Genomic DNA, 25,419 nt, shown 5'->3' on the forward strand with positions numbered 1-25,419 from the left:
TTACCAGAGGGAAGGTGTGGAAAGGAGGAGGTAGATAGGAGTAAAGGGGTCAAATATATGGTGACAGAAGGAAATTTAATTTTGGTTGGCGAACACCCAATACAACATACATATGACGAATTGTTGAATTGTACACTTAAAACCTATATAATTTTGTTAACCAATGTCACTCCAATAAATTTAATAAAAAATTAAAAGAAATAGGAAAATTTTTTTTAAATAAAAAGTCTGCCAGTATCGTAAAGAGGTTGTGACATTTTATGTTACCATTACTAAGAGTTCTGATTGCTTCAAATCTTTACAACTCTTTATATTCTCAATCTAATTCTTAGGCATTCTGATAGGTAGGTAATAGGTATGTAAACTCCAATTGTGGTTTTAATTTACATTTCTGTGATGACTAATGATGTATCTGTGCTTATTGGCCATTTATATATCTTCCTTTGTCAAGTGTTTGTTCAAATCTGTTGCCTGCTTTTTATTTGGATTGTCTTTTTATAGTTGAGTTGTGAGGGTCATTGTATCTTGTGGATACAAGTTCTTTGCTAAATATATATATTTTGAATATTCTGTGGCTTGTTTCATTTTCTTAACTTCGAATATTCTGTGGCTTGTTTCATTTTCTTAACTTTTTAAGAGCAAAACTTTTAATTTTGGAAATATCCCATTGCCAATATTTGTTTCGTGCTTTTTGTATTCTAAGAATATTTGTTTATCCCAAGGTGACAAAGATTTTTCTCCTATGTTTTCTTCTAGGTTTGTAGTTTTAGTTTTTACATTTCGGGCAATGATCCGCAGAGTTATTTGGCAAAACACCAACTTCTAGAGGATGAGCAAAGTAGAAAGAACCCTGAAGGATATGGAGATCCCGATGAAAATGTTTTTGAAGCCATAAAAAGAGCAGGTGGGGTCAGTGGTTTAAATGCTTTAGAAATCAAGTTTGATTATGGCTGAAAAGTAGTTACTAGATATGGCAATTTACTGAGTATCCACTGTGTGCCAAGCACATCACTTTTGCTCTCAGGTTGTTTGGTCTATTGGGGTAGACTGTGCTTTGTAGAAATGTATATGGGTAAGAGAAAAGCTGAAGATTGACAGTCAAAGGAGAGGTTTTTGTTTTTGTTTTTGGAGATATGGGCTCGTTTGTATGATAAAGAGTAAAAATAAAATGAAAATGTGTGGGAGGTGGCAGAGGGATAGTTAGAGTGTAATTAATGGGAAAGGCTCCGGAGGAAGCAGTAAAGAATGGGGCCCACAGCACAATGGAGGGATTAGCTTTGACGTGGAGGGACCCAAGGTTAACCCAGACAGGGTTCCAGAAGGGGAAATCGGAAACATGAGTTGCGGTTTGAGACAGGTGGTAGGTAAATTCGCGAATCTGAGAGCTAGAGGAGGAATGGAATTAACCATTACAAAGAACATGTGAAGGCTATTAAGGCAGACGTTACCATTTTGCAAATGAGAAGTTTGTTCAGAGAATTTGTCATTTGGTAGGTCATTCGGTATGCAAGGTCGTGCATTCGCAGCAAAGCACGGAAGCCAGCCGACCCCAGGTTCCATACTTGTGTCCAATATCTCGCGTGACTTTCGGGACTACAGGCCCCAGGATGCATCTGGGCCAGCGTAGGAAGCAGGGCCGGTGGCCGCTCTCCATTGGAGGCAGCGGCGGCTGCGACTCGGCGACCGCAAGGCTCGCCTCAGCCCTGGTTTCGGAGGATCGAGTCCTTCCCCGAGAGGCGCCATGCGTCCGGATCAGGCTGTGATTTGGTACCGGCGCATGTCAGCGGTGTACGCATTGGGCGCCTGGACCCTGTTGGGCTCCTTGTTTTTCCTAGGTGGGAAAAAGAGCAAGTTATCAGGTACGGCTCTCCTGCAAGACCTTTCACCCGCCGTGCAGCCTTCGGTGGGGCGTACCCAGGGGTCATACTGGCGGCTTTGGTGTGCCTCCAGCCCCAAGTTTATTCTGCAAAACTTGGGAACTGTTGCTTAGAGTCATTCGTTATAGTGGAGTCTGCCAGGAGCTACCTCGTAACCTTCTTAACTAAATCTTGCTTATTTATTGAATGAGGCCATCCCTATACTCAGAGTATGAAGAATCTATAAGGTTCGAGATGGAATTCAAAGACACTGGATGCTGATTAAAAGAGGTGATGCTTCTGTAACATCCCTCGTTACCTTTGGCGAGCAGTTTCAACACTTAATAACACTCCAACCAAGGAGTGTTATTAAAACCATCCCCGTTACTGGGCGGAAAAGGAAATCCCTTAGCCTTTAAAAATGTGCTGGGAATCTATAGATACTTCTAGTAGGTTAGTGGTTGCCTGAGGCTGAAGGGGAGTCGTGGATGGGGAGTGACAGCTAAAAGGTATTGAGTTTCATTTTTTGGATGAAAATAGTGTAAAATTGATTGTTGTGCCGGCTGCACAGATCTGAATATACTAAAAATCATTGAATGTTACATTTTAAATGAGTTAATTGTATGATATGTTAAATATATCTCAGTAAAGCTGTGATGTGAAAATTGCTGAAGATTACATTTGGTGATGAAGATTATCAGTGGCCTGAAAGTACACATGTCCAGTATTGAGTGTTTAAAAGCATTTCAGTGTCTGTAGTGGTCACGTTTTATTTATTTTTCTTTTTTACAGAAAGAAATTGGTGTCAAGAATCTGATGGGGGTGGGGATAATTCTGGCCTTAGTTTATTTTATTTCTAAAACTTTACTAGTAATTTTAATGACTGATGTTTAAATTAAAAGTTATTAATTCGGGTGTTATATTTTTTTTAAAGGTGATGAAGTAGAGCAAAAGGATGTCTCAACAAATGAAATACCTGAGCAAAGTAATTCTTACCTTAGTTTATTTCCAAGACTTTACTAATAATTTTAATGACTGCTGTTTAAGTTAAAAGTTAATAATTCACATTTCGTTTTTTAAGGTGGTGAAATAAATGAAATAACTGAACTCCCAAAAGGGTTTTATGTGGAAACCATTGTCACATATAAAGAAGATTTTGTTCCAATTACTGACAAGATCCTCAACTTTTGGAAATCATGGACCGGTGGCCCTGGACCAGAATCATGATTAACTGCTTAATTCTGAACTTTGGTTCAGCATATACATTTGATAGATGCCTTGGTTTCCATTTTATGTTTGTGAAAAGTGTATTTAATTTAATTTTGCTGTAAAATATAATCACTAATAATGTGCGATAAATATTTCCTTGTAGAAAAGTAAACTTGCATATTCAAAAGGTGTTCCTCTATACTTCATGAATGAAAGGTCGAAGTGACATTTAGCTTCTACAATCTCCCTTTTCTGAAACTAGTTCACGAAATTTATATGTCTTTCATATTGCTGTCAGACATGGCTTTAGTGTTCCATTTAAGATTAGGTAATAACTCCCAAATTAAATAGATTCAACCTGTTCTTTAGGACCAGTAAAGATACTCCTCATTTTCAGCAGGCATGGATTAAACCCCAGTTACAGCTACCGGTATTCTAGATACAGGGGACACAAAGTCAGGACAACATGGTTCCTGAAGTACAGTGCTGCCAAGTACCAATAGTACCCAAGGAGCTACTGAAGTACAGTACAACTTGCAACTTGTTACTTGGTTGCAAGTAACAAACCCACATAAGTGATCTTAAATCAGGGTGTTTATCAAAAATGTGTATAGACAGCTCGGAACTAAAGCAGAGTATGCTGTAGTCTTAGGAGGACCTGGTACCAGGAACTAGAATGTAGCCAGCCACTCAATGAGCCCGCCTGCTTTTGTTGGACTCAAATAAACTAGTAAACTCCTATAAAAATTTTCTACAAGTTTGGATGTTCTTAGGTTGACATATGTGCCCTTAAAAATGGCTTCCTAAGTCTCTGGTAACTTGAAACTAAAGTTTTGCTATCTAAATGAAATGATGGATGTTCACTGAATATACCATTTCCAGATAAGATAAAATACTGAAACATTAATTACTGAACATAAGTTTATCTACCTTTTGCTTCTTAATAGAGGAACTAAAGATACTTAGGTCTATTAGTAAACGTGTTGTGCCACATTAAAAATTTTCTTTGTGCTATGAGGAAATATATATTTCTAGAAATTATGTGCTTATAAATTTAAAAGAATACTGACATAACAGTTCACAATTTGCTTACTCCTTAGTTTTACTAGAAATTCACATTTGTAAAAGTTAAGAATTCCTATATATGTGATTAAAGGTACAAAAACTAATAATAGGGAAAACAACTACATATACAAGAAAAATAGGATATATTTGGTTTGAAAAAAGGGTATGAAATGTGTTTTCGTTAAGGGAAGTGAAGTAATTTGGTCTTGATTGGGTAAGAGAAGGTGACACACTAAAAGGGACACAAAGTCAAAGAAAGTTTATGAAAAAGGAATCTTGAGAAAGGAAATTTTATGAGTGGTCAAGCTGAATAAGATTGAAATTAAGTGAATTTAAATAGCAAAAGTAAGCTGATGTAAAATTAGAGTTTGGTTTTCGCTCTCTGCTAAAAAGGACAAAGTTTTCTAGGTCTATTGGTCTGCAACTGATAATTGTGAATCAGTTTTCTATCTAGAAAGCAAAGATTATTTTATTAAAATAATTTTCTGTGTTTTACATTGTCTTAATCTGGTCCTTGATAAGAAAACTGAATTTCTTCAATAGTAAGAACTAAATTTTGCTAACAATTATGTAAACTATATTTGTCTTTGAAATCTTATTGTCACTTTGCTTAAGTGGATGATTAAATATTGCTTCATAATGATTTATGATCCTATTTAGTCAAACGTCCAAAACTTTTGTTATATTTTGACAAATTTCCCAAGTTCAAATTATAAATAGAGTCTTGATTTGGAAGGGCCTCTAGAACAGCCCCTGGAACACCTCAAAAGATATGTTTTCTCTCCTTAGAGAAACTTTTAAACTAATTATTCTTATTTTATATGTTAAATTGCATGAGAAACATTATAAAATAAGTGATAAACTTCCAGGGTATATAATAAACAATGTCTGTAAATTAAATGAAACCCAAGACAGCTATTTTGTATGGGTTATCAATATATCTGTTTCTCAGATGGAGTAAATCCTTCCCTTACTGAAAGGCTGATACCCTCAGTGGCAAAAAAAAACTTAAAAAATGTGTTTCCCACTTGGGGTACTCCTTCAACAATCTGTAGTGACTGCGGAACCCACTTCATAGAGCAAATCACATAAGCCATGACAGCCTTGAAAACTCGGGAATTATCACTGACCCGATCATCAATCATCAGGCAAGTTTGAGAGAACTAATAGAAAAACGATTCAAGCAGAAGTAGTTCCAATTATACAGGACTGAATGAACTGATGAGAATGGTTACTAAATTTTTATAACTTTTTGTTTGAAACATTGCTGGTTCTTTAACTTTTATTTTCCAGATATAAGGAATTTTTTTTTTCTAAAGCTGCTAGACTTAGAGCAATTTGGTAAATTATACCTTTGTAAGCAGAATTAAAACATTTGTCTATTTCTCCCTACTTGATCCCTCCAGAGTTTGGAAACGCAGCAGTTAGTGTTCTCATTTTCATGGCAATATTGTTATTAGCCCAAGTTTAATAAGAATCTGTTCTATAACAGGATACTGTTGGAAACTAGTTATATTAACAAGGCTTTCACTGGAATGTCATATTTGAGAGAGACATGCCTAGACTCAGATATGACCAGATAGCTTTAAGATTGACTTATGGGAGATAATAAAAACTCTTGGAAATGTTGGCCTTACAAGGTTTCCAGTAGCCTTACCAGGTGAGTAAAGAGTCCTTTCTTGGCAGATGCAGGAACCTCAGAATATTTTGGGGAGCTCGAGAAGAGAGGAACTTATCCAAATCTAGGTATTGCAGGCATCATCTAATGGCAAGTCCTTGCCTTGGCTTTTCTGGCTTCAAGAGGCCTTTTAAAATTCAATCTGAAAATTCCTTATGAAAAATTGCAGCAAAGCAGTTTTCAAAGAGCCTATGTGGTTAATTACTATTCTTACTGGATTTACACAAATAACCAGGCCAAATTTATTGAAATGACTTATTTTGCAAATAAGTCTTAATTTGGCTATCTTTGGTAAAAATTGGAGTGATTTTTGAGACAAAAATTATGTTTCAATAGAAATTATACCTTTGTGGATATTAGATTCTTGAGCTATTCATTATCTTGAGGTTTTTTTTTTTTTTTCTACTTATAAACTGGACTGGATTTTGAATTCTAGCTCCTCCAATGTCTGCCTGTGACTCCAAACTATTTCCAATTTACTTCCATCCTTTGACTTGGAATCACTGAGAACTGAAACTGCACTGTTCCCAAGGCCATGCAAGCTAAAGTTGGACAACAAGACTTAAGAGCAATCACCACAGCAGCTCACATATGGACAATCTTCGTGCCTGTTGCAGAAAGAACATTAGAAACATTCAAACTGCAGACTAGGAGAATCTATCAGACTAACTGCTTTCCTCTGAAGATGATTCGAGACACACATCTAAGAATCTTCTCAATTGCCTGCCTTCAGAACTCAGAAACTGAGATTATAGTCTGTTCTGATCATTAGCCTTTGATTTTCTTTTGTTTCCATAGAGATGCCTCTTATTAAATACCTGATTGCTTGCATCAGAGGTCTAACTTTGGGAGCCCACCAGCATCACCTCCTCCTGAAATGAGACACAACTATTTAACTGAACTGAACTTTTCTCAAGACTGAGACTGGTTTAATGAGATATAGAGCGATTTATCAACGCAACTTCTGGAATGTAAAACTTCCAAGGAAGTTTCAAAGGAACTTCAAAGGAACTGGGGGATTTCAGAAAGAGTCACCCTAACATGTACTTCTGTGGTATGTAGATTGTTTAGAGCTAAAGGCAACTTTAGCCATGGGCTCAAGAGAAACTTCCGCCCTTCCCTTAACTACCTAGAAGAATTTAAGTTGGGGCTTTGACCACAATAAGAGATTATCAGAGATAACCTCCTTTGACCTATCTATAGGGCAGGGCAAACTACTAGTTACTAAACATTTGTTTTCCCTGCAAAGACCCTTTGAAGCCCCCAAGACACCTTACCTCATCCCTTGCTCAGCATATCTCATATACTCATTTTTCCTTTCTATCTTTAAACCTCTTATGCATGTGAGGTCTCTGACTCTTGCATGTTTGTGTGGTTCCCGCACATATATATGTTTTAAATTTGGTTATTTTCTTGTTAATCAGGCTCACGTCTATTTGATTATTAGACCAGCTAAAAACTTGACAGTAGAGGAGAGGTTCTTCCTACCCCAATGCAGTTTAAACATTTTTGGTAGAAATACCACAAAACTGATACGGTCTTTCTCAATGCAGTATCAGGGAGTATGTGATGTTTGTTTCATCACTGGTGAGGTTAACTTTGGCCACTTCATTAAAATAATTTAGTGTGTAGTGTTAACATTCAAGCACACTAGTTTGTTATCTTTTCTGGCTGAATGACTATTCCTTGTTCTTTATTTGAATGCTTTCTCTTGTAGGGGAAGGAAAAGTTTTCCTTAGCACTTGTAAGGTCCCTGGGTGGGTGTGAAAATTAAACTGGCAGACAGATGAACACGAGAAAAGCCCACACATTTATTTAAGTTTTACACGTGACAACTCAGTCAATCAATACATGACCCTGGAGCCTTCATAAGGAAATGAAGACTTGAAGAAACAGTTGGACCTGAGTATTTTTATGCTAGATTTGATGAGTAGTGGGCAGTTGTGGAGGAATAAGGTAGGTTAAGGAGTATGAGATAACTGTAGCAAACTGGGGGAGACCTCCCAAAGCCTATTTGTTCTTGAGAGATAGGATGCTATTCCTTCCAGGTGTAGGGATGGCATCTCTCACATAAGGGTTTTATGACCTGTTCCAGGGGAGAAGGGTCAGGAGGTTTGAATGATTTTCCTGCTTTTACTGTTTTCCCATATTCTTTCAGCTTAAAATATTACAAGATGCCATATTTTCAAGTAGCACATCCTGGACCATATTCTCCACTCACCAATGCTATTAGAGGATGTGATAATAATTTTAGTTCTTTGCAGCTTTCTAAGCACTTTAACAGTCTATTTTATTTAAATCTAACAACCTTGTGAGGTCTAAGTATTAATATTTGTATTACAGGGGGGATTAGAATTAAAGAATTACAGTATGCATCTCTGCACTAACCATGACATGGTTAAGTCAAATAACTACCTAAATAGATAAATTGCTATTTTAGGCAGCAGCTCCTGTTCTGCCTGGTTGCTGAGAAGCCACTGAGGCAGGGAGACAAAGGAAAAACAATTGAGAGGATTTGGGGGGCAGAGGGATGGAAAAGCGGAAGGAAGGACAATTAGGATTAGGATTCAGGGCAAGGTTGGGATTTAGGGATGATGGCTCTCAGGCTTGGGAATGTGAGAAAAGAACGTGCAGAAAGTGGTTTGGGGAGAGTTGAGTCTGGGCAGGGGTCGGGGTCCGCGGGGTCGGGGTCCGCGGGGTCGGGCGAGGCCCAGCTGTGGGTGGAGCAGGCCCGAGAATAGGGTGTGGCCTATCCCTGGGTGAACGGAGTTATAGGGAGGTCAGGTAGGCGCGCCCGACGTGGGCGGGCCCGACCTGTGGTGGGCGTGGTCGACAGCGGGCCATCACCAACCTGGTCCGATAGGGCCGCCGGGCGCGCTTCCCGGTGCCACCCGCAGAGGGCGCTGGCCGCAGAGCCGCTCGCAGAGTCGCGAGGTTGGAAGGAGCGCGGCGCCGCCCTACTCGCCCCAGCCGCCGCCATGAAAGCTGTGGTGCAGCGCGTCACTCGGGCCAGCGTCACAGGTCAGTCGGGCGGGGCCGGGCCCAGGAGAAGCCGCCCCTGACCCCGCGCACGGCAGTCCCCAGCCGCCCCCGCATCGGTTTCCCCGCACGGTCCCCGGGGCCGCTCTGTCGCCTGCGGCCCCTGCGCGATCTCGGCCCCCGCAACCTCGAGTACGGGTCGGCTTGGGAGCCGCTATGGCCCCGGAGCGCTGTCCATGTGCCTGATGGGCCCTAGCGCGTCTCCTGCCTCAGGGTTTCCTGTTTGGGTTCGCGATAAACGCGCCTTGTTATCTTTTTTTTTTTTTTGGTCCTGAGTACAGGGTGGCAGAACCTCCGAGCATCTCCATGGCCCGCTGTTCAATGGAATAGTGCACAAACAGCATGTAGGGAGCATTTCTGGAGCAAGAACACCCCCTTCCCAACGCTCTATTTTTAAATCTTCCATTTTGTTCATTTTCTAAATTTGCCCATTTCCTAATTTTTATGGAGCTTGATTCCCAATAAGATACACAGATATGAGTTCATATGGATTTCTGACAGTTGTGTATACCCATGTGACCAGTCCCCAGACCAGCTTCAGAACGTTCCCCACCCCAGGACACCCCTCTTCTTCACCTGCTGAACCCTGCAGGGATGGGGTGAAAATGTATAAAATTCAGGATGAAATATTTCTTCTTCCCACTAATTTCTTGTGGACCAAGCCACCCAACCATTAGTCATCACATGATCACTGTAGTCTAGTTGAACATCCGGGGTCCGGATGATTAATGTAGATAAGGTAGTCTTTTTAAAAACTCAAACCAAGATAATGAAGATACTTAAAAATTTTTAATGAAGAATTTTAGATTGTTTTCTAGTCTTTTCTATTTTTGTTGGCAGAATTACAATATTGTTACAGTCCAGATTATTCCAGATATCTTTAAAGCCAGTCCACACCAAATATGTGTTCTTGTGCCTAGGAAAGTATAAATCTAAAAACAAAACAACAAAATCCTCTGAAGAAACAACCAAACCTAGCAGAATTATTTACCCGTGTTTAGGTCTGAGATTCTACTTTTCAAACCTGCCTAATGATTTCTAAGCTGTTCTGGTAACTGGGATATAGCCTTGGAGTAATAGGGAATAGAATAACACAGGGATTTATGGAATTTTAAAACAATTTTTTTATCATTTCAGATAATATTTAAGTTCACTGAAACTGGGACATTCATAGATGGAAAGATTTTTTTTGCTTTATTGAGAGGAATCTTGTAGTCTGCTCTATGTGGTCATCACTAACAATGAGTAAACTTTGGAGAATTTAGTTTTTGGTCTTATCTCTCCTGTATTCTCCATTCTGGGGATCTGGAATATTGAAAACATGTATTCTGTGAGATTTGCTGAATAGTTTGACTGATTTTAGTTTACTATTTAAATTGTATGCTTTTAGTTAAAAACAAACAACCAAACCTACTATTAAAAAACATCAAATGTTAATTGTGGCAAGGTGCTAATAAAATGGAATTCTCTCTCAATGCTGGAGGGACCTTGGAGTTAGCCAGGCCTTCTAGTTGAATTGTAATGGAAAGAGATTTCTGATTCCTTAAGAATGTAACTGGCTTCACTGAAATGTGGCTGTATGTGATGGATGTTTTATTTCAGGGGTTCTAAAGTGTCACTTCCAATTTTACAGTTGGGACAGAGCAGAATATTAGGAGTCACATCTTATTATGTGGTAGATTCACTTTATGAGATTGGTCAGGCACATTTTGATGTCCTAGCGTGATTATTGTGATGATCTAATTTAAAAAGCTTTGGTATAGGATATTTCAAACATACTCATTTGATTAAACAGACAGAATAGTACAGTAACCCCCATGTCCTGTCACTCAGCTGCAGCAGCCAAAATCTGAATAGAATCATAGAATGTTGGGAAGAGGATCCAAAATCTTCGGGTTTGAATGTGTTAATTAGAGAGGTTGTAAATTCTCAAAGAAGAGGTCTCTGGGGTGATGCCACTCATAGGAGAAACTGACCAAGTATCTGAGGTCTTTTCTAGCCTGGTGATCTTTTGTGTAAAATGATGCTTCTCAAGTTTTTTCCTTGACTCCATTTGACTATGATAAAAAATCCCTTTAAACCTCTTAATTCTTCTACTTGTCCCAGAAAGAGGAGCAAAAGTGTTCCAAAGTAAGAGAGTAAACTGATATATATAAGCTTTGGGGCATAATTTGTTTCTTATTAAGATAATAATACATTATAAAAATGTTAACACTCCTCAAATAGTGATTCGAATCACTTCAAATAATGATTCTACTTTTGAGAATCAACTCTAAGAAGATAATCCTAATTATAGAAAATACTTTAGAGGCATGAATAAGTGGAACACAGAGGATTTTTAGGGCAGTGAAAGGACTCTGTATGACATACTATAATGGTAGATACATGTCATTATATATTTGCCCAAACCCATATATGTACAACACCAGGAGTGAACCACAATGTAACTGTGGACTCTGGATGATTATGAGGTGTCATTGTAGGTTCATCTCTTGTAACATGGTGATGCAAGCTAAGGAAATGAGTTGTGGTGGGGATGTCGATGATGGAGAGACTGCATATGTGGGGACAAGAATATAAGGGAAATCTCAGTACCTTCTGCTCAATTTTGCTGTTAACTGAAAACTACTCTAAGAAGCCTGTTAAAAAAAAGCTTTAGTGTACAAAGATTTTCATCACAGTGTTATTTATTGAAGTGAGACTTATGAAACAAGTCATATATCTAGCCAAATGAGATGGTTAGTCCACTGGATGGGATGCAACTATTAAAAGATGTTTGGGAAAAGCTTATCACATGGAAGAACCCTTATGTGATGTTAGAGAAAAGATGAGACACAAAAATTGATAATATTATTACAGTTGAAAACATGAAGTAAAAATCTATGAAGAGAAAATATCAAAAGAAATAATTAAAATATTAAAGTGTTTGTCTTTGAGTGTTCTTTTTTCCTTCCTGTTATTTATATTTTCCAAATTTTCTATAATGCATAATTACTTTAATGGTGGATATAACTCAATAATCATTGTTTTTTAAGCATTTAAAACATACTTTGGGGAAAATTTAGAAAATATATTGATGTTATAAGAAAATAATATTGATTTATTTAAAAAACAAATAAAGCCAAACACTTTTTCTAAAGCATGCAAACAAGTATACAACCCCGATTATTTACTGCTTATGTCAGGATGGATTTTTTTCTGTTTCAGCTTTTGAGTCAGTGGCTCAAAGGACAGTAAATCACTCAGTCGATTATAAGAAAAGTAGCACAGAAGAAAATATTAAAATATTTGCTTTTTTAGCGTAAAAATTCGAGAAATTAAGCTTTACTAATATTTCAGGAATGAGTTGATGCTGGTGCTCCCCTGGGGTCTGAATGTCAGGTGGTCCCTCATCAGATACCTGAAAGAAGGGAGTTTCTTATTCTTTCCTTAGCTTGCAGGATACTGTGACACAGTAAAGTCTATGATTCTTTGTCAAGTATATTTATAGATATTATTATCCTGCAGAAGTAAACAACAAGAAAATGGCAGAGTTAACCCTCTCCTGATTGGTTAGTACATCATAAAGTAGCAGAAGATCAACAATCTAATGAGATTTGGCAACAAGTTGGCCAAAAGTTGAAAATTTTGAAGATCAACATTTGAAGTATAGACTTTAATTCACCATTGTAATGATGCATCTTGGCTTAAATACTGTGCCAACACTGAGAGACTGTCTAATGGTAGGAGGGTGTACATTTGACTACAAATACATATACAAATGTCTGGAGCAGGAATATATGCTAAGTGATTTTTTTTTTTTTATGGATGAGGTGCATGATTCAAAAAGATTTGGAAATCATTGGCTTAGACTACAACTTTAGTACTAAACTAGGAAATAATAGAAGTTTGCTGACTTGAAGCTTAACTTTTAAACCATAATTACCTTTTCTGCAGTAAGTAGAAAAATAATTTCTAAATTTTTCTGACATAAATGTTTTTCATTTTGTGCTGTGTATTGTGTTACCAGATTTGCTGATTCCAAAAAAAGCTGGCATCTGTTGAGAATTAATATAGCCGAGCTGGATTCTCTGGTCAGGAAAACTTTTCTGTTTTTAGAGATTGGCAAAATCCATCAGAAAGTTTCAGGTGTCTTACCCAAGGTCACACAGATGAAAATGTGGCCCTAAAATCCTGCTTATAGTTCACTTCACAACTCATTAATTCCAGGCATAAAAACAGAATGGACATAAATTATGATCATCTTACTGCATTAATGTAACTCCTTTCATTTTTGAATACCTACTGACTTTACCAAAGACATAATGAGAAGTATGTGTGATGTTTAAACATTCCTATGGTTATTTAAAAGTGCTTCATGGCACCTATTTATTTATGAGTCTTTTTCCCTTTTGTTTACTTTCTAGTTGGAGGAGAGCAGATAAATGCCATTGGACGGGGCATCTGTGTATTGCTTGGTATTTCTCTGGAAGATACACAAAAGGAACTGGAGCACATGTAAGATGTGGATTTATAAGTCAGTGCTATTTGAATGTGATATGTGGTGATTATATCCCATTGTATACACACGTACACATACACATTATATATATACATAGTTGTTAAGCTGTCTTTCCTCAGATATTTTGACATATTTTCAATAACCTTAAGTTTTCTCCAGAGTATTGGCTGAATTGTTCATTTTGAGTAGGTCCAAGAAAGAGTGTAAAATGGGGTACTATTTTTCCCAGTGCAAAGATTGAATTCTTCTATAAAAAATTAGAATTGGACCCATGTTTTGATTTGTTCCCCAACTTGAAGGAGCAGATAATGGGTGGTTGTCATCTTGGCTCCACTTCCCACTGGCAGCTGTTGTGAATTGGAGGGACTGGCAAAAAAAAAAAAAAAAAAAATTCCCAAACAACCCTATGAGGTAGACCATGATTACATATTATTACAGATGAGGAAACTGAGGCTTAGAGTGGAAAAGTAACTTGCCTAAAGTTACACTTCCTGTAAGTGATGGAATCAGCATATATTCTTATTTGGCAGAATGCTGGTGACGTTTTGGGGGTATGGAGTGTGTTGGGTGACTTGTGATGCGACTCTGCGGGTGGATTTTACTGCTATTTTTCTCCTTAGGGTCCGAAAGATTTTAAACTTACGTGTGTTTGAGGATGAGAGTGGGAAACACTGGTCGAAGAGTGTGATGGACAAACAGTATGAAGTGCTGTGTGTCAGCCAGTTCACACTCCAGTGTGTCCTTAAGGGCAACAAGCCTGACTTCCACCTGGCAATGCCTACGGAGCAGGCAGAGAGCTTCTACAACAGCTTCCTGGAGCAGCTGCGCAAGACATACAGGCCAGAGTTCATCAAAGGTAGGCAGGAGAGTCTCTGGGACACTTTGGTTAGGGGGAGAAGAGAATCTGCAATCTCAACCTCTCCTTTTCCAGAAAGTTTGTTGTTTATGCTTATTACTTACTTAAAAAAACGCAATGGCTGCTGCAACTGTTATTGCCGTACATGTCCTCTGAATGCCCCAGATACCGTTTGCCCTTCTTCATTCTTCTAGTCACATTTGAAAATGTTTAGTAACCCAGAAGTATGTTTGATATAGTGGTATTTTATTTTGTTTGCTTACTCCATCAGACAGAATACAACACAAGCCACAAATGTGAGCCACATGTCACTTTAAATTTCTAGTAGCCATATTAAAAAAAGTAAAAAGAAAAAAGTGAAATTAATTTTAAAACTGTATTTTATGTAGCCCAATATATCCAAAATATTATGATTTTACCATGTAATATAAAAAGTTATTAATGAGATAATTTATATTCTTTTTTTGTACTTAATTCTTCTGAATCTTTTGTGTAGTTTATACTTAGAGCACATCTCAATTTGGACCAGCCACATTTTAGGTGCCCAGTAGTTGTAAGTGGCTAATAGCTATCGTATTGGACAGTGTAGGTTTAGGTCTTTGCATACGTGATTATTGTCAAGAATGCCATCCTAATTTGACTAACCAGGATTTAGCCTAGAAAATGTCTTGAAATAGTGGTCCTGGTTTGTGGGAGAATTATGAATCTGAAATTATGAATCTTTTTAAGGGAGGGGCATTCATTTCTAATCCGTTTCATGTTTCTGGAATTAAAATGCACTTAATATTATCATGTTTTGCTTTTTTTTTCAGTTATTAGAAAAGAGTATTTAGCCTCCTTTGGTAATGCGCTTCAATATAGAATGTCTAAGTAGAATGTCTTTTTTATTGCCATCATACCGTTTTGTAGACATCTCATAGTTGTTAGTAGTTAACTGTAGTTATTTCCTTTAACTTTCTGTGGATTAAACAAACCTAGCTCTCTTATTTATTGGACCAACTTTCAACCGAAATACAAGTTTTTGCTTGATTTTGAAGCTCTGTAGCAAATCTCCACATTGAGGATTGTTAGTTCTTCAGATTAGCTCATGTTTGGAAGAGTGATATTCCTCCTCTTTGGGCATTTCCTTTTATTTTAATTCTCTTATGTAACATGTCCATTTGCCATTGGGATAAATGGATTATATGTGATCAGGACACTCCTGCCTTAAATCAAATCTTACTCTTTACTTGGGTCCTGGTAGAGCAGAATATGTTTGCCTCTTTTGGAAATATTCAGGGTTAGAACTCTGTTTACAACGCTGGTCATGGCTGTCTCCAGTATTTTTTTTCCTATTCCATGTCCACATGGCTTTGCTGCAAACATGTTTCTCCCCAAATATAGTAGTTAAGGCAAATCCTCTGAATAATTCTTTTTCTTAGCTGAGCCAAGGAGTAAATGCCACCAGCATTGTCTTCTCTGCTTGATGTTTATAGAATTCTCCCATTTCTGGGTAATTTCAGATGTATTTTAGAATGCACTGAAGTCCCTTGAAAGGGTAAGCACAAGGAATATGATAAAAGCATATGTGAAGGCTCTCTAAATGGGAGAACAATGATAGTTATTAAAGAATACTCCAGTGAAACAAAAGAGCATTTATCTAAGTCCTTAAAGTGGAGTGTGGTGTGTATTATTAGGTGCTTTGTGCTCCTTAAAACACCTTTTACTTTTGAAATGATACGCATTTTATCCAGATAATTATTTGAAGTGCCCGAAGCAATGTACTTATAGACAATGTAATTTTATAATGGATCAAAATTTAAGCTCATGGAATGTGATACATCTGATCATTTTGGTGAAAAAAAATCTCCTTGAATTATGTAAAGAGTCTGAGGTTAAATTTATTTCCAATTCCTTTGGGCTTTCAGAAGCACTGCAGTGGTAGCAGCAGTGCATTACTTACTCTTTTGGCCTTTTACCTCTTTTATGGTCTTCAGTGGAACAAAATGCAGAGTATGTTTTCTACATGCTTGCTGTCTTTTAGTTAGTTTTGAGATTTTTGACTTCCATCTCCAATATGGAAAGCCCTCTCTTAGCTGAAGGGAGGTTGGAACACAAACTGCTAAATACCTTTTTTTATTTTAGGATTTTCAGGACCACGTCAGCAACCTTAAGACTTAAAGTGGTTTAATTTGATTTTTGAAAAAAATAAGTTTTTTTTCTTTAGTTTTCTTGAGTTATAAATGACGTCTAACACCCTATTAGTTTTAGTTTTACAACATAATGATTTGATATATGCATATATTGTGAAATGATTACCCCAGTAAGTTCAGTTGACATCCATCACCTCATATAGTTAAAATTTTTTTCTTGTGATGAGAACTTTTAAGAATTACTCTCCTAGCAACATTCAAATATATGATACAGCAGGGTTCACCAACTCCTGGGCTGCGGACCTGAATCTGTTTCCTGTTAGGAACCAGGCTGCACAGTAGGAGGTTAGCAGCTAGCTAGTGAGCGAAGCTTCATCTGTATTTGCAGCTGCTCCCCATCTCAGCTCCACCTCAGCTCCACCTCATATCATCAGGCATTAGATTCTCATAGGAGCACCAGTCCCTTGTGCCAAAAAGGTTGGGGACAGCTGTGATACAGTGTCCTATAGTTAACAATAGTCACTATGCTGTACCTTACACCCTCAGGACTTATTTTATAACTAGAAGTTTATACCTTTGATTACCTTCACCCATTTTACCCACCCTCCACTCCGCCGCCTTTGGTAACCACCGGTCTATTCTTTGTACGTATGAGTTTGGTTTTTTTGGATTCCATATGTAAGTCAGATCCTATAGTATTTGTGTTTGTTTGACTTATTTCACTTAGCATAAAGCTCTCAAGGTCCATCAATGTTGATGCAGATGGAAGGATCTCCTTTTTTTGTGGATAAGTAGTATTTTATTGTAGGTACATACTGTGTCTTCTTTATTCATTCATCCATTGATAGACATTTAGGTTGCTTCCATGTCTTGGCTCTTGGTTTAATTAGATTTAACATTTATTTTTACTTCCTTCCTCTTTAATGACTAAAACTTTATCTTAAATTTATATTTAATTTTTTCCTCTTACTTGCTATTAAACATTGAATAGAAGGAAGATTGTTGTCCCATTTATTCCTTCTCTCTATTTCTTCATTGTCCCAAACATTACCCATGTGCTTTCAGACATTTCCTGGGCCAGCTGCTGCTCTTCTGCACAGAACCAGCCATGGCTGATGTGTTGGACAGCAAAGTCTCCTGATCTTGGTTTCCGGCCTGCTAATGTGACCTCAAGCTGTTTCCCTTGGTTCTGTGTGGAATGGGAACCCCAGAGAGCCAGCTAGTTATAGTTTGGTCCTCCCACACTTATTATTATTGTAAAGCATGCCAAAATACATCTGTTGGGTGCTTATTATGTGCAAGGCCTTGTGCAAGAGTAAAAACTCTTTATTCTTTATCTAATTAGATCCTCACAGCAACCCTTCAGGTGGGCACTAGGATTACCTCCATTCTGCAAATCAGGAAACTGAGGTACAGAAAGGAATCCTGTGGAAGGTCACTTAGCATATAAGTGGCAGAGCCTGGAATGGAACCAGCAGCCATCTTTGAGACCTGAGCTTCATTGACATCTTCGCTTCACTGTAAAATTCACAACCTTGACTCGTTGGCCTTTCATTATCCTTCTGAATTCAGCATGTCTATTGGGACTTTCCTGCCTTCTCTGCCATGATCAGGGAAATCAGTAGAGGGATTATTGGACTTCAAGTAGGTCTAGTGAGAGGGGAGCAGTATAGCCTGAGGACAGGTAACCTTCATCTCAGAACAATGCTGTTAATCTAGAATTTTAGTCCTGTTTCTGCTGGGGTAGATTTTATTGGTTCTACTAAAGTCATATTTTTGTGTCTTCTCTATCAATAAGATACTGTTTATCTGCCAGCTCTTGTACTAGGTTCTGAGTGTACAGTGCTGAGCAGGACAGGTGCTGTCCCTGCTGTAAAGGAGCTCATAGTCTAGTGGGGAAGAGTGAGCGAACAAACACGGTTGTTTTTGCTAGCAAGAAACGTGTTCCCACAGAACCTCACACTGTGCTAAAACTATGAGGGCTCATAGGCAAACCACTAGAGACCTGTGACTGGGCCAGAAGGAAGCGGGCACTTGTTTTCCACTTTCATAAAATACAGTCAAAGGGCTTCTGCTGCCAGTGCTGAGGCCTTTTTCTTTTTCTGCTGAAGGTGGTCTTTTTACTTCTGTTGTTCCGACTGTCCTTGCCTAAGAAAACCCACTTCTGACCCCATGCAGCCTCTGTGGTAAGCATGCACCCCCTTATCTTCCTGTTGTGTATGAGTGAATTCTCATTTTAGAATGAGCATTGGGCCAGAACTTTCTGTAATTACCAGTGTGATGTATATTTTGAGGGAGTGTGTGTGGGTGAGTAATGGGTAGGTCCTAAGGTAGTGGTGGCTGATATGGTTGGGCTCATTTCTGTCCTGTGTTTGGGTCATGTGCTGGGCCTTCTTGATTCATCACACTAATACCCACGTGGAGGACTGTTAATCTTCTTGTATGTACTTGGGCCTGTATGCTCACCCCTGGTTAAATGGACACTGGTGCTACTAGACAAATGCCTTTCGTTCTGCAACCACTACCACAATCAAGACACAGAACAGCCTCTACATCCCCCATATGCCTCTATGCTGCCCTCTGTAGTCGTGTCGTTCCCCCATCTCCTGCCCCTGGGAACCACTGCTCTGTTTTCTGTTTCTGTAATTTGCTGCATATTTTTTGATGAAGGGTAGAGCTGGGATTTTCAGGGTAGTCAGTCAACACCCTGAAGGATAAAGCACAGAGATAGATTCCCTTGAGTGCTCATCCACCAGCGTTTTCATGCAGGTGAAAATGAGTTAAAAAAGGAACATTAGGAAAGTTACTTAAGATCAGCACATAGCTTGAAGGGAGTGATCTCAGACTTTTCAGGAGGAAGAGGGCACTCACCTAGCGCACTGAGGCGGTCAGGAGCAGAACAGTTCAGGGGTGTGCGTGAGCTGGTCCCTGATGGAGCTTAGAGCATCGAAGTGGGGAACATTGTGTCCATGTGAGAGTCTATAGAGTGATTGTGGGGACTGCACTGGGCCACAGAGTTAAGGGGTCAGAATTGGGATGGACCAGAAGTGAGGAGGTTCCTAGCTGATTACTGAAAAAGTAGCTGAAGCTTCTGCAATGGGTAGAATGCTTCTGGGTACAAGAAACAGATAGCCCCATTCAATTGTCTTAAACAATAGAAGGTTTATTGCTTTATAATTGAAACATCAGAGGTATGGCGAGTTCAGGTTCAGCTAGAGCTAGAGATTCCCTCTGTCATCACTGCTGTGACTTTTTCTCTGGGATTCGCTGAGTCCTGCTTGTCCTCAGGCTGATTGCCTTCAAAATGGCAATGATGGTTGCTGTCTTCACAACTCACCGTCCCAAGAAAGAGAATGAGCCTTTGTCAATGTGTTCCAAGCAGAAGTTCTGAATGTCACTTCGATTGGACTAGCTTGGGTTACATGTTTACCCTTGAATCAAGGTGGGATTGGTTCAGCTTAGACCATGCATTTCATGGAGTGTGGAGTCAGCCTTTTGGGGACCACCTGGAGCCACAGTGGAAATCTGGGGCTGTTGGAGAGGAGGAAGGGAAAAATGCATGCTAGAAGGGCTACCTGAAAGTACCACTAGGTGACCTTGGCTTGCTTTATTAGTAGGCCTCTGGAAGGGGGATAAAAAGAAGGGGTGTGGGCAAAGAGAATAGGGAGTCCTGGGTATTCTGCCTTCCTGGGCACAGGGATGGGGAGGGAATCGTCATAGATGTGTATGTAATTAATGAGGTTGTTACTTAGACTTGTATCTATTCTCAGCAGCTGGGAGAGAGAGGCAAGTGACACTAGGGCCTGTTCCGCCCCAACTGGCCCTGACTCAGTACTTTAAACCAAGCTGGCCCACCACACCCCCATGACCAGAAACCTCAGCACCCTTGGCCTGTTTGGATGCAGTCTGTTGGGAACCTCCTACCTTTGCATCTGGCCTTTGCATCTGCTCTTATACCTTTCCCCACTCTAGTCCGACCCTTTGGCTTTGTTGGGGCATCTCTTTTTTGTGTGAATTTGCCTCCTTTGCCTTATGTTCCAGTTACCTATTGCTACTTGACATACACCCCAGAACTCAGGGGCTTAAAAATAACTGTTGTGTCTTCCACACAGTTTTGTGAGTCAGTAATCTAGGAAGGGCTGTGTTGTGTTGGCTGGGCTAGGGGATCTGCTTTTAGGATGTCCTCTGTGCATCTTGCTCCTTCTCTTCACCTCATTTATCCTCCAGAGCCTCCCCACATTGCTTGGGCTTCTCACAGCCTAGAGGTGTCACAGTAGTTGGATTTCTAACATCATGGCTGGCTTCTCCCAGAGTGAGCATTCAAAAACAGGTGTTCCAAGAGACAGGAAATGGAAGTGCCAGCCCCTGAGGCTGAGTCTGGAGAGTGGTGCAGCATCTCTTCTACCATAAGCTATTGGTCTGAGCAATCCCACAGCCCACCCAGATTCAAGGTGAGGCATGTAGATCCACTTTGCTATGAAAGAAAGTCAAAAGGTTTGTGACCATCTTTAATTTTCCCCCAGCTCATAACTCTGGTGCTCTCAATGGATTATTCTCATTCTCTGGCTCTTCTTCAAATAATGGCTTTAGGGGGAAAAAATCTAGTATACAAATTCATCAGTTTTTCCTCTCTATTGCAGAATGAGCCAGAGGTTAAAGGTGCTTTACTTGACCCCCAGGAAACTGGGTTCAGATGTGGTCCTCTGCAGGCCTCTAAGAATCTCCATCCTTCAGAAGAACTCTGAAAGTACTGTTCGGTGAGAGACATTAAACACTCGCAAAGTTGAGTGTTGAACATGCATTGCTTTTATGGTTAGGAAAAAATGTTATACCAAAATGAAATAGTTGAAAAGAAAGATCTCTGCTCTCAAGCTTCTTGTTCCAACTCTGAGCCATTTGTAATTGGCCCAGGAAGCGTTCACCTGTCGGCTTTGTTCAGCAAATCAGAAGCTGCCACAGTATTAAAAAGAGCTACCTGTGTATGCTCTGTGGGGTCTGTTCTGTCGTGGGTGGCAAAGAACTGAAGAAATGTGGAAAGACATTTAAGGAGTGCAGCAGCTTTGTGATTGCCTCGGCCCTATTCACTCCGCGGGGCGTCCATTATGTCCAGGTTTCCTACAGGTTCACAATGCAAAGAGAAGGTGTCAGGAGGAGGAAGACCACATCCAGTTTTTGCTTCATGGTTAGTTTAATTTGTATGGATTTGTTTAATTTTCTACTCTTTTCACTACTTAAAGCATTTTAGCAGCATGAGTGAGCTTTCAGTGGGAGCCTGTTTTACGTGCTTTGGAAAGGGCCGTGATGCTGGAAGCATTATTGTTAGTGTGTGTTTAGGAAATCACAACGTGGGGTCATGTCTGCGTCATCGATAAAAGGCAAGGCCCGCAGACTGCGGTGCAGGCCGATGCTGTTGTGCAGAAGTGTGATGCAGCTATGTGCCTGATCTTGGCCAGATCAGTTTATATTTTCTGTTCTTCCTTTTCTTTTATTCTCTTCAGTAATTTGCAACTTCCTTTTTTATGTCTGCATATCTCTTTTTGTCTTACACCTACACTGTGTCATCTCTGTGACTACAACTTACCTTCCCTTTGCCCAAATGGCAACCTCTATACAGTTTTGTTTTTCAATCCTAGTTTTTCATGATCTCCTTGAATTGCCTATTCATTGATTATTCGAGGTGAACAACAACTTAATTTTACCAGTTCTCCTTTCCTCACCTAAATAGGTGTCTGTGGTCATCTTAAAAATAGCATCGGTGCCGTGGTGGTTCAGTACCCCAAGGAAGTGGCAGAGTATATTACATATCGCATTATAGATGCTCAGTTATTTTGTGTGATGAATGCGTCTAGTTTCATGAAGATGAGTACAGGCTCATTTTGGTGGCTTTGCTCTCTCATCCATCCTCTTCCTCTCTGGACTTTTACCTGTTGTCCTTATTCTCCTTCGTCTCTTTTATCCTGAGCTCCTTTCATACTTCTGATCATTAATTGCAAGGTCACCTCTTTCTTCTTGCCCATCAGAGTCTATTATGACAATTCAATTTTAACAAATAAAGGCAATTTTTAAAAAAGAAGATACAGGCATGGGTGGAAAGAAACTCCTTTCACTGTTTTCACAATTCAAGGACATGAAATGACTCAGGATGAAAAATCTGAATCTTTTAGCAGGGGAAATAGAAGAGTTCAAAACCTTATTGTTTCAGGTCTACAAATGCAGAAATATTGATAAATTAGTTGGCCGCCTTAATTTTCTTCAAAGAATTTATTAAGCAAATGAATAGTATAAGTGGTATAGCATCGTAATTGCTTTCTCTCTCTTTGCAGTGTCTTGAGTGAATCCTCCAGTTTACTAATTCTTTCTTTGACTAAGTCAAGTCTAGAGTTTAGCTTGTCATTTGAGTTTTAAGTCAGTCATTTATTTTTCATTTTCAGCATTTATTTGTTCTTCCTTCAAAAACTAATTTATTTTTTATTTTGTTAAAATACACATAACATGAAATTAACCATTTTAAAGTGTAGAATTCGGTGACATTAGTATGTCACAATGTTGTCTAACCCTCACCACTATCTAGTTCCAAAACATTTTCAACGTCCTAAAAGGAAATGCTGTACTCATTTACTAGTCACTCCTCATTCCCTTTTCCCCCCAGACCCTGGCAACCACAAATCTGCTCTTGGTCTCTATAGATTTGCCTATTCTGGATAGTTCATGTAACTGAAATCATACAATATGTACCCTTTTGTGTTGGGCTTATTTCACTTAGCATACTGTGTTTAAGGTTCATCCATGTTATAGTATATATCAGTACTTCATTCCTTTTTATGAAAAGTATTCTATCGCCAGAATATACCACATTTTATTTATCCATTCATCCATTGAAGAACATTTGGGTTGTTTTCGACTTTTGGCTGTTGCGAATAGGGCTGCTATGAAATACGTGTCCGAGTTTTTGTTTGAACTCCTGTTTCCAGTTCTTTTGATTTTATGCTCAGGAGTGTAATTGCTGCATCGTATAGTAATTCTATATATATCTTACTGAGGCACCACCAAACTGTTTTCCATAGTGACCTAACGTTTTTACATTCCCACCAGTAATGTGTGAGGGTTACAATTTCTCTGCATCCTTGCCAACACTTATATTCCATTTTTTTCTGGATTATAGCCCTTTAGTAGATGTGATGAAATACATCATTAGTTTTGATGTACATTTTCCTAATGATTAATGATATTGAATATCTTTTTATGTGCTTTTTGGCCATTTGAATATCTTTTTTTTGGAGAAATGGTTGTTTAAGTTCTTTGTTCATTTTAAAGCTAAGTTGTTTGTCTTTTTGTTCTTGAGATTTAAGTAATTTATAAATTCTGGATATTAGACCCTTATTAGATATATGATTTGCAGATATTTTCTCCCATTCTTTGGGTTGTCCTTTTACTTTCTTGATAGTGTCCTTTGATACACAGAAGTTTTAAGTTTTTGGTGTTAAGAAACACCAAAAGCCAAGAAACAATTTCCAGAGGTCATTGTCATAAAGATTAACGTTATGTTTTTTCCCCAGAGGTTTATAGTTTTATCCCTTAGATTTAGGTTTTTGATTCACTTTGAGTTAATTTTTGACTATCATGTGAGATAAGGGTCCAGCTTTAGTCTTTTGCATGTGAATATGCAGTTATCCCATCACCTGCTTGTACCTGGGCCTCCCTCAGTCTGTTCCCAACACAGCAGCCCTAATGAGCCACTTCCCCCATAGATGTTTTCAAGTTTGGGAAACTTTTAAGGATTACTCTGTCTTCTCAATAACAATTACAAGAAAAATTATATACAGTTGACCTTGAACAACATGAGGATTAGGGGTGCAGTCGAAAATCCACAAATAACTTCTGACTACCTAGTAGTCTCTCAGTATCCGAGGAAGATTGGTTCCAGGACCCTTGCGGATATCAAAATCTGAGGATATTTAAATCCCTTATATAAAAATAGCAAAGAACAATGCATATAGTTGGCCCTCTGCATCCTCAGACTCCAAGTGACAGAGAGGAAATCCTGTTCTTGATCCATGGTTGGTTGAAGTTACAGATGCAAACCTGGAAATATGGAGGGCCAGCGATTTACTTATTGAAAAAATCCACATATAAGTGGATCTGCACAGTTCAAACTTGTGTTGTTCAAGGGTCAGCTGTATATATGGATACACAGAGAGATGGGGGTTACATGTCACTCAGGACTGTGGCTCTACCCCTGGGGATCACAGGCTCACTATGGCTGTAGGGGCTCCTTGCTTACGAGAGGGTCATAGTTTACAGGCTCAGTCCTTTGTGTCCACCTTCGAATGCTTTGAGGCTGCTCCTGCTATGTGTCTTTTGTCCCCAGATGCTCTAAACTGAGTCAGAACCCTGCTATAGAAGCACCTCCAAGGCCACTCTGGTCCCATGGTGAAGACTTATGCCTTAGCCTTTGTCCCAAACTGTGTGCAAGAACATTGCCTAGCCCAGCACACCAGAGGTTCTGTAGTGAGATTAAGTGATGATATTAATATATCTAATAATAAAATACATAATAAAATGCCAACAACATGGAAATGTACTAAATTTGAATGAAAACCCTCTCCCATGATCACAGTTCCAGGGGAAAAAATTACAGGTCAGATTTAAATTCTGTATCATATTCAAGTCCAAAGGTTTTCAAGTCTGAAGGAATCAAAGTCTGAAATTAAATCCCATGGCCAGATGAGTTCAGAAACTGCTCTCCTTGGTTTCTTATTCTGCTGCTCTTGGCGGAGGAGTGTCCGTGCTCGATAGAGTCAGCTGTATCTGAGCTGTTTCACACAAGGGTCCATATATTTCCTTTGGGAGTTCAAACACTGCATTATCCTTGCACAGGATCACTTGTGCCTCAGTGAGGAGACCAGGTAGGCTTTGACACAGTTATCCCATGCAGAATGACGGCACGGACACCAGCAGAGCCTGAGATGTCTGAGTAAGGCTGATGGTTAGAGAAAACCTTGCCTTAAGCCTCCCTGTTATGCAAGAAGGGCTACACCAAACCTGTGACCTCAGAACTTTAGCTTTGATGAGAATTTAACCTC

The 25,419-nt window shown here is 39.1% G+C and overlaps 2 protein-coding genes across 7 annotated transcripts in view; both read left to right on the forward strand.

Annotated features, from left to right (window-relative positions):
- Nucleotides 1-1,652: 1,652 nt before the first annotated feature.
- Nucleotides 1,653-7,228, forward strand: LOC111746625 (small integral membrane protein 26-like). Of its 3 annotated transcripts, none has more exons than XM_023537663.1 (3): nt 1,653-1,859; nt 2,791-2,841; nt 6,245-7,228. In XM_023537663.1, exons 1-3 carry the CDS (start codon nt 1,742-1,744, stop codon nt 6,313-6,315), a joined length of 240 nt encoding a protein of 79 aa, XP_023393431.1. In that variant the 5' UTR covers nt 1,653-1,741; the 3' UTR covers nt 6,316-7,228. The 3 variants fall into 3 exon arrangements, with proteins under 3 accessions (XP_023393431.1, XP_023393425.1, XP_023393420.1); XM_023537657.1 differs by having other exon boundaries at nt 1,655-1,859; nt 6,607-7,228; XM_023537652.1 differs by lacking the exon at nt 6,245-7,228 and adding an exon at nt 2,938-5,030 and having other exon boundaries at nt 1,657-1,859.
- Nucleotides 6,726-25,419, forward strand: part of DTD1 (D-tyrosyl-tRNA deacylase 1) — a 154,808-nt gene continuing 136,114 nt past the window's right edge. For 2 of the 4 annotated variants that reach the window (XM_023537649.1, XM_023537651.1), the window contains exons 1-3: nt 8,649-8,829; nt 13,254-13,344; nt 13,969-14,204. In XM_023537649.1, coding sequence (XP_023393417.1) covers nt 8,787-8,829; nt 13,254-13,344; nt 13,969-14,204 — 370 coding nt within the window. In that variant the 5' untranslated portion in view covers nt 8,649-8,786. Of the gene's footprint in view, nt 6,863-8,612; nt 8,830-13,253; nt 13,345-13,968; nt 14,205-25,419 lie in introns of those variants that run through there. The other 2 variants (XM_023537646.1, XM_011370711.2) reach the window with 2 other exon arrangements.

Source organism: Pteropus vampyrus, unplaced genomic scaffold (assembly GCF_000151845.1).
Source record: "Pteropus vampyrus isolate Shadow unplaced genomic scaffold, Pvam_2.0 Scaffold7, whole genome shotgun sequence".
Classification (NCBI taxonomy): Eukaryota; Metazoa; Chordata; class Mammalia; order Chiroptera; family Pteropodidae; genus Pteropus; species Pteropus vampyrus.

Excerpts from the sequence above, each read along its gene's own strand:
- LOC111746625 (XM_023537652.1), top strand. The coding sequence starts at position 1,742 with ATGCGTCCGGATCAGGCTGTGATTTGGTACCGGCGCATGTCAGCGGTG. Across the intron at positions 1,860-2,790 it reads GAAAAAGAGCAAGTTATCAG|GTGATGAAGTAGAGCAAAAG; the intron begins GTACGGCTCTCC and ends TTTTTTTTAAAG. Across the intron at positions 2,842-2,937 it reads AAATGAAATACCTGAGCAAA|GTGGTGAAATAAATGAAATA; the intron begins GTAATTCTTACC and ends TCGTTTTTTAAG.